A 9,376-nucleotide genomic window follows, 5' to 3' on the forward strand; every position below is an offset into this window, starting at 1 on the left:
ACATCCAAGCATTACAAAGACCCTTATCCACTTCAGAGATCACAAATTCAGTAAACTCATTCAAACCTCTTAAAACTCCTGGCATGGATGGACTGCACCCCATTTTCTTCCAAAAATTTTGGTCGGAAACAAAGCAAGCAGTAATACACACCTGCCAACAAGCCTTCCATACATCCATATACCCCCCGAAATAAATAAAACTAATATTATCCTCATCCGCAAGACTAACTTTCCAGAATCCATACACCAATACAGACCAATTGGCCTATGCAATATCTTATACAAGATCATTACTAAAATTATTGTTAATAGAATCAAACCTCTTCTTCCCAAATTAATCTATCCAACTCAAAGCAGCTTCCTAAAAGGCCGTAAGGCAGCTGACAACATCATCCTTGTAGAGGAAATCATACATTCTTTTAAAAAACAACAGGGTAAAAAAGGAAATATGTTGATAAAAATTCACCTCGAAAAAGCTTTTGACCGATTAGAATGGTCCTTCATCCGTTTTTTCCTACAGCACTTACGATTTTCGCAACCCTTAATTAATCTCATAATGTCCCGTGTTACAACTTCCTCCGTATCCATAATTATCAATGGAACACCCACTCCCTTCTTTCAACCCTCTAGAGGTACAAGACAAGGAGACCCACTATCACCATACTTATTCATCATATGTATGGAATCATTATCCCGCATTATTGAGCACAATGTCGATTTTTGCCGGTGGACCCCCATACACCTAAATAGAAATGCTCAACCACTCTCGCACCTCATGCTTGCAGGTGACCTCATCCTACTAGCACAAGCAACCACTTCCAATACTGCCACAATAATTGACATATTCCAACAATTAAGTGCAAAATCTGGACAAAAAATTAATTTCCAGAAATCAAAACTTCTTTTCTCAGCTAATGTAAACCCTTCCCTTAGCCAAGTCATATCAAATTTCTTAAATATCCCCATTACCACAAACACATGCAAATACTTAGGAGTACCAATCACTCACAACCAACCTAAAACATCTAATTACCAACACATTATTGATCGAGCCACATCAAAACTATTTGGCTGGAAAGCAAAATTTCTCACCCTAGCGGGAAGGACAACCCTAATCAAATCAGTCCTAAACACAATTCTCACATATGCAATGCAAATTAATCTACTACCACCCAAACTAATACACAAACTAGACCAAATTCAACGCAATTTCCTATGGGGCTCAACGAAACAAAAACGTAAATTGCATTTAATAAACTAGGACAAGATCACCACTCCAAAATCCGAAGGGGCTATGGAATACAAAAACTATCCCAAAAGAATAAAGCTTTGCTAACAAATCTCCTTTGGCGTTACACACATTCCAATAATTCTCCTTGGGCAAACATCCTATCAGCAAAATATGACCACCCATAAGAATATTTCAAAAACTTTCTATATAATAAAAAAACACACCCTAACGACTCCTACATTTAGAAAAGCATGATCAAAAACATCAATTATTATCACACAGGAACCAGTAACTAATGGTAAAAACATAAACCTTTGGTCTGACCACTGGATTGCAAATAACTTATCTCTTAGACACCTAATCCTATCCCTAAACACGAACTACATAAACCAGTGGCACATCTCATCTCACACTCCACCTGGGACACCTCTAATCTCTCCTTTCCATTACCCCCACAAATCATGTCCCTCATACAAAACACACCCATCCTTACAACCTAACAAGGAGAAGATACATCCTACTGGCACCACTCAAATGATGGTTCATTTGCCCCTTCCTCAGCCTACCTATATATACTATATCAAGATACTCACTGCAAAATAAACTTCCTCAACAATTGAATCTGGAAACTAACCACACTACCAAAAATAAAATTTTTTTATGGCTTCTTTCACATGAGAAACTTCCAACCAAATCACTTCTATGCTACAAAAACATCACAAATAACCCATACTGCCGAATTGTATTAATATCCCCGAGGATATCCCACACATCTTTCTACATTGCAAATCAGCAAGCACCTTGTGGCGCCACCTCCGTATTAAAATACCCACAACCAATCTCATGCACTACACAAGCTCTGCACCTCACATACACCAATCCAATTAAACTCCAGCACTTCTATACCTTTTTTCATCTTAACACCTATCCTCTTGTGGCAACTTTGGCTAAATCACAATAATAACCACTTCAAAAACCAAAACCACCTAATAGACACCACCACAGTCATATCTCTAGCATCTCAAGTTTATTATTTAACAAATATCCCTTACAAAAAAACTAAGGCTAAGAGAGAAATTACCCTTTGGGCTACCCACAGTCACCACATATTAAACTCAACATCGACGGGGCTTATGATCCAACAAATCACCATGGAGGAGCAAGAGGAGTTTTTCGTGACTCCACGGGATAATGGATCTACGGCTTTGCAACACATTTACCAAGTACAAATACCCTTCAGGCTGAATTACTGATACTTTTCCATGGACTGACAATTGCTGCCACTCGAAGATTTCGTCCATTAATTGTTGAAACACACTCTCAGGTATTACTTCAAATACTTCAAACTGGAAGCCCAAGATACTTACAACTCATAACATCTTGCAGGTCATTGATCCAGGAACTCAACATACAACAACTCAACCACGCAATGCGAGAAAGAAATAGAGTTACGGATGCACTGGCAAAATTTGGAAAATCAAACACAAGATCACTCTAGACCCAATCTTGTATTTTGAAGAGTCCCCTTTTACCCTCATGCACCTATGTTATGATGCAAGTGGCACGTCCAACCTCCTTTAAATTATCTCATGTATTGTCGCACTCAATTATTAAGCATCAAGATAAAACCTCCTTCTAGCAAAAAAATGACCAATTTCAGCTAAAACCAAAAAAGAAGAAAAGAGAGAAAAGAATTCCCGCCGCGTGCGGAAGTCAAAGATCGTACATATGCACTCTTTCTTCACACCACCCCGTTTTTTCCCCCCTCTGATATTTGGGTTGTTATTAAATAGCACAGAGAAATTATCAGTTAACAAAACTAAAGTCTCTTATAGTCAATTGATTTTCTTCATCAGCGGAAAAACATGAAGAGCAGAGGCAAATTACTGGGACAAAGATGGTGGAGCTTAGGGTTACCTTCGGTTTTTCTCCTTTGTCTTTTCTTCTTCCTCGTCGGTTTATTCGGTTCTACTCTCATCTCTCAGCAGGTAGACTTCCTATTAGTAATTTTTTAGTTTGTAACTGATGGATTTCTATATTGTATACATGTACTGATCAAAGTGTTTGGGTGCGATTAGGATGTACAAGTAGGTAGTGTACGACCGAGGTCGAGGGTGCTTGAATCTGTGGAAGAATTTGATGCTTTGCCCAATGGCGAGACTGGAGAACATTCACTCACTTCCATCCCCTTTCAGGTCTGTTTCTGTTGTTTCAACTCTCAAGTTTGGGATCTCTTTTCTCTTTGCTGATTAGCCCTGGTTCGATTTTTAGTCGATTTCAGGATTTTTTGTTTAAAACCATTTGTGCTCCAAAATTATTATTTGTGTATATAGTTCAAATTGTTGGATTTTGAACTATTTTGATGAATCAACATTAACATTGCTTAAGCGTGTTGCCTTTGATGCAATGACGCCCCTTTTTGTTACAGCTGAAGTAACGTCAATTGGTGTTTTGTTTCTTGATCAGTAACATAAATGGGTAATTAAGTAAGACTATGAATAAATACCCATTCCCTACTTTCTACTCTTCTTCTTCTACCTCATCTACTATTTTATTATTTATTTACGATTCCCATTTGCTACGGCCGATTGGGGGTGGGTTTGGGGGTGTTGAGAGGAGAAGGAAGCAGCAGTATTAGGCATGTATTTAAGTCTATTCACATAATAGCTGTAGCTGTAAATGACCATGTTAGCTTCCTGATTTTATCCCTGAGCAGGTAAATTTAGAAATCTTTAATTTATGGTGTACTCGTTACTATATAAGTCTGTATCTTTGGTCCACATTTGTATTCATTTGTTTTGGTGTATTTTATGACGCTGATTTTATCTTTTTTATAGGTCTTAAGCTGGTTCCCACGTGCATTATACTTTCCCAATTTTGCAACTGAAGAACAATGCCAAGGCATTATTAAGATGGCAAAGGCGGAGCTGAAACCATCAGCTTTGGCTCTCCGCAAAGGAGAAACAGCAGAGAATACGAAAGGAATTAGAACAAGGTAAACACTACTCTGGGGAATGACCTTCTATTTTGCTTCGCTCATGTCCCAAAACAATTGACCCCATCTTTAACACTATCCAAGAATTTTATTGAGGTTTAAGTCATTACAATGTCTTGATTGAAATTTCTTTTCTTTTAATCATAAATGCATCTTTTTACTCTTTCCAAGAGTTAGTTGAAAATGTCTTAGATTATGAGCCCGTTTGGATTGGCTTATTTTAAGTGCTTTTAAGCCAAAATAGCTTTTAACCTATTTTGTAGTGTTTGATTAAAGTAAAAAAGTGCTTTTAAGCACTTGTTTTTAAGCTAAAATGATAAAACAAGCCAAAAGCCAAAAGCTAGAATTCCTAACTTATGGCTTATGCTTAAAAGTCACTTAAAATAAGCCCATCCAAACGGGCTCTAACTCTTAATCAACTTAAACATATTTTCGTAATATCCATTTCTGGTAGATAAGTTCATCATGAATTGGGTGTGAGTGCATATACATTTTATACTTTTTGGAAGACAAAGTTGTTCATGGTATTTGAACTGGCCATGTGTCTTGTTTTCCTTTCCTGATCATTTTTTTAGAGTTTCTTTGATCTTTTTTTTGAAAGAACTATTTTATAGAGGTTTTCCACCTCTTTTGGTTTTGACAAGTTACAAATCTTGCATGAACTTTACACTTTTTTCCTTTTCCCCAGTTCTGGCATGTTTATCAGTTCATCTGAAGACAAAACTGGAATTTTGGACCTCATTGAGGAAAAAATTGCAAGGGCGACTATGATCCCCAGGACACATGGAGAGGTAAAACTCATTTAAAACACGCATCCTAAATATAATGCATGAAGCGCTTCTCACTGTATATCAGTTTTATCTTTGCGTCCATACATTTGAAATTGGATTCTAGTTGAGGACATAATAGCAGTACCATTGGTGGCGAATCCTTTTCCAGAGCTTCTTCATTTCCTTCGCTCTCCCGCACCTTCTATTTTCTTGAAAACTAAGTTGATTCAAGCTCTGAAAGTCTATGTTGCTTTGATCCTCCAAAAAAGTCGTCGGGTGTGTTAGATCCTCCAAAAATAATGTATTTTCGGAGGATTAGATACGGGTGCAGCTGCATTTTTGCAGGATCTGAGCAACATAGCTGATAGTACATTTGTAAAATGCTGGAACACCTATTTATTAGAGTTTGTAAGTCTCCACTATGTAATGCGTCCTTCCAAGAGGTGATCGATACTGAAGAGGACAAGTCCTTTGGTGTACTGATAAAATCATTACTAATATGGATTTTTGAGAAAGGTGCCAATTTAGTTCGAAATGAGTGAAAAATAATATGTATATTCCTATTGGGCTCTCTTCTGTTTCAAGTTTACTCGTGCAGAAAAGCTCATTCATTGTAGTTGACGGCTTGTTTTCACTTCTGGATCAACTAGCCATCTGTCACATGGTGTGGTCTTTAAGTATTCTAACAAGAGACTTATTCGATATAAAAATGAGACAACAGTTCAAGGTGTGCATTTTAACAGGAAAGTCAGAGACAACTGAGCATCTCTCGCTGTTGTATGCTTTAATGTATAATGAGGAAAATCTGGGTTTTGAGTATTATCTGAAACTGATGGAGTTCTTGTGCTGTGTTCCCAGAATACTTGTTCAATTTCCCTTGGATTTTGAGTTAAATGTAATGATGCATATAATGCATCTATGTAGCCTATACATCCGATAATTGATAGCTAGTTAGGCTGCTAACCTTTTGTGTCTGAACTTTCTCTTAATTGCTTTTACTAGTTCTGACTGATTCTTCTGTTCATGAGAACATTAAGTATTGTTTTAGTCTTGAACATAATTGCTGTTTAACTTGAATCAGTTCTCCTCTGCATTTTTTAGGCATTTAATGTGTTGCGGTATGAAATCGGCCAGAGTTATCATTCACATTATGATGCATTTGATCCTTCTCAATATGGTCCTCAGAAGAGCCAAAGGGTATGTACGAACTACTTTCAATGGATTGTTGCTGTTAACTTTTCCAATTGACTTGTGAATTTTCTAGTAGCTCAATTAGTCTTACAGAAACTGGCATCATGAGTGGTGCATTAATTTTTAGTGTTTGGTTATTTAGATAAGTTAGTCTTATTTTCATATGCATGTTTCTCTTAGTCTTGTTTTCATATGCATGTTTCTCCCAATCCCCTCTCCCTCAAAAATATGAAATATGGAAAAAGAAAAAGAAATAAAGTAAAGTGTTTGAAGTTATCGTTCCTATGGCACAAATTTGCTGATTGATTGCAATGATTTCATTTCTTTACAAGGAATCACCATGGTCTGTTATTTGGATCACCACTAGCTGCAGACAGCATTCATTCTATGCAGTTCTGTGGAACTCTCTATAGCAAAATGTCGCATGAGAGAGAATTCCAAACAACACAGCTTTATCCCAGATTGAATGAAATATACTCTAAACTGGAATTCTCTTTATTTGACCGGTTTCTGTTGTCAGTGAGAATTTTGTATTTGGAGAGAATTGGTGTTAGTATTTGCTTGCTTCTATCATGTAATTAAAATATCACTGTTAGACCAAATTTTTTCCAGCATGTCGACCAGCTGTTTTCAGGTTTTACTGTTTGAGATTTTATATTTTATTTGACTAAACAGAACAAGAAATTATCATGTGTCATTCCTCTTGTTACTCCTTTTTTTCTGCTTACACTCTAGATAGACCCAAAAGTGTTTAGAGCAAGCTTACCTTAGCCTCTACAAAGCTTATGAACGTTAACATGTCTGATTCTAATATAGTACAGTTGCAGTTAAATTTTGAGTAGTGATTACTTTCACGTGTCCTGACTAAAATAAATTTCATTTAGGTTGCATCCTTTTTATTGTATTTATCTGATGTGGAAGAAGGTGGAGAAACCATGTTTCCTTTCGAGGTGAGTTCACGGTTGTTTCATCATCTTGGACCACTGTTACCTTTCTCCCTGTCCTGCTGGGTAAATTAGTCCTTCGTTAATTTACAGAATGGGCAGAACATGGATGCTAATTATGACTTCCGCAAGTGTATTGGTTTGAAAGTGAAGCCGCGTAGAGGGGATGGACTACTGTTCTACTCACTCTTTCCAAATGGTACAATTGATCCGGTGAGTTGTTCTTTTGGATTTCATTGTTGTCCCATTTCTATTTTCTTCATAACAATATACACAGCTGTGCAGTAAGCACAGTGAACAATTTTTCGCCTTTTACTTTTTATGGCAATTGTCGGGATATCAGACAGTACATATAGACTGGATATAAGATGCAGTTATGATAAATTGCTACAAAGGAGATTATAAGCAATAGGTTAGATGGGATACAAGGCAAACTTTGTGCACCCTGACAGCTTCATACAGCATCCATGTAAGAAGATGTCATTCTTGCATTTTTGATTAGGGAGTTCCCCACAAAATGAAAAGATGATAAAAGGTTAAGAATTGCCTACATCTTCAAGATACATCTCTAAATTGCTTCCATTGCTTCCGCTTCTGTTCTTTTTGTTTCTCTCTGTGTGTTCCTATTTCCTTTCTGTGAGAACCACTCTTGATCAATCCTACTACAGTGATACTATGAACATATTTGTTGAAGCAGATTGATTTGGTACTGCTAAGAATATTTGTTCTACTTTGATTAATCAGTGGCATGGGAGCCTAGTTGTATTACTGTAATTAATCAGTGGAATGGGAGCCTATAGTAGCTATTGCCACATTGCATGGATATTGATGAGAAAGGTTATAATGTTGTTATTACTGTTCCATTTTCTGATTCTCCTTTACTGCTTCATCTTTTGTTGTTTGCTTCCTTTCTTCCCCTCTGCGGGTACTACTGGTTATAAAGCAGATTATCGATTACCAACAATATGTCATCATGCTCATGTGATCTTTGCGATTTTTCACATTTCTAAATCTCTAATGCAGACATCTCTTCACGGGAGCTGTCCAGTAATCAGAGGCGAAAAATGGGTTGCCACAAAGTGGATCAGGGATCAGGAACTTGATGAATAAACAAGGAAGTGTAGTCTCAAAATTCTTTGGTAATTTAATATTTAGCGAGTTTGAAACGAGTTATGCAGTAAATATATTTATAGAGGTGTTAATATAGCTCAGTATCAGTTTGTCCCTTCATATTGTACTTGAACTTTTGCGGCTCTAACCCACCCCCCCCCACACACACACCAACCAACCAACAAACCTCACCCCATCTTGCAGTAAGAAAGTCTAATTGTAGAGTCACATTTTACAGTAACCACCGATTCTGATAATCACCTTTGCTCCTACCCTGTTGCAAGTTACTGAAAATGATTAGTGAGGCTTTTTGGGAGAACAAGGACTTTAATTGGTGTGATGCCTGTAATTAGAGGTTGACTGGGCATTCCCTAATCATAGGAAGGTGTAATGTCGGTAATTAGTTAATTCAAATTCAAGCGTCTTGTTAAATGTTCCCTTACAAAAATACCTTATTATTAGATTGTTTTATAACATTCGTCTCAACCGGCGCTCCCTCTCCAAATATGTGACACGTGGACTAAATTACCACACTAAGGGTGTGATTGGTATGAAATGTTTTTCAATTTTCCCATGTTTGGTTGGCTTAAATATTTTGGAAAATATTTTCCTTATCAAGGAAAGGGAAACATTTTCCAAAGCTCCTTCTCAACCTTCCCCACCCTCACCAACCCACCCCCTCTCCAAAAAAAGATCTTTTTTTTTTTTCAAATTTCAGTTTTTTCGTTACCGCCCACCCTACTACCCCTTCACCCCCCCAAAAAAATATTTTTTTTTAACTTAATTTTTTTTTTTTGCAATTTCAAATTTCTGTTTTTTTATTTTTCTGCAACCCCCCCCCTCCCGAAAAAAAAATTGTAAATATATTTTTCAGTTTTAATTTTATTATTTATCGGTTTAAAGACTCAAAATTTTACAAGTTCCAATATTATGAGTTCGGAGGTTTATGTGTTTGGAAGTTTACGAGTTTAGAAATTATAAAGTTTACAGGTTCGAAATTCCGCGGCTTTGAAAGATTAGCAGTTCGAAAGTTTATGAAATTTGTGGGTCCGGAAGGTTGTTGGTTTGAAAGTTTATGGCTTCATATTATATCTAAATTATTTATGAATACTCTTGAGAAGTCATTTTCCTTAAT

The 9,376-nt window shown here is 36.7% G+C and overlaps 1 protein-coding gene across 1 annotated transcript; it reads left to right on the plus strand.

The window, feature by feature from the left end:
- The first annotated feature begins 2,900 nt into the window (after positions 1-2,900).
- Positions 2,901-8,715, plus strand: LOC109215336 (probable prolyl 4-hydroxylase 9). The gene is made up of 8 exons (XM_019379378.1): positions 2,901-3,219; positions 3,310-3,426; positions 4,069-4,226; positions 4,915-5,017; positions 6,098-6,193; positions 7,072-7,137; positions 7,225-7,344; positions 8,155-8,715. The coding sequence occupies exons 1-8, from the start codon at positions 3,097-3,099 to the stop codon at positions 8,239-8,241; spliced, it is 870 nt and encodes a 289-aa protein (XP_019234923.1). The 5' UTR covers positions 2,901-3,096; the 3' UTR covers positions 8,242-8,715.
- Positions 8,716-9,376: the final 661 nt, after the last annotated feature.

This window comes from Nicotiana attenuata, unplaced genomic scaffold (assembly GCF_001879085.1).
Source record: "Nicotiana attenuata strain UT unplaced genomic scaffold, NIATTr2, whole genome shotgun sequence".
NCBI lineage: Eukaryota > Viridiplantae > Streptophyta > Magnoliopsida > Solanales > Solanaceae > Nicotiana > Nicotiana attenuata.

Bases quoted from the DNA above. Each gene is read 5' to 3' on its own strand.
- LOC109215336 (XM_019379378.1), top strand. From the start codon at position 3,097: ATGAAGAGCAGAGGCAAATTACTGGGACAAAGATGGTGGAGCTTAGGG. The intron at 3,427-4,068 runs GTCTGTTTCTGT...TCTTTTTTATAG, and splicing joins TCACTTCCATCCCCTTTCAG to GTCTTAAGCTGGTTCCCACG. The intron at 7,345-8,154 runs GTGAGTTGTTCT...TCTCTAATGCAG, and splicing joins CAAATGGTACAATTGATCCG to ACATCTCTTCACGGGAGCTG.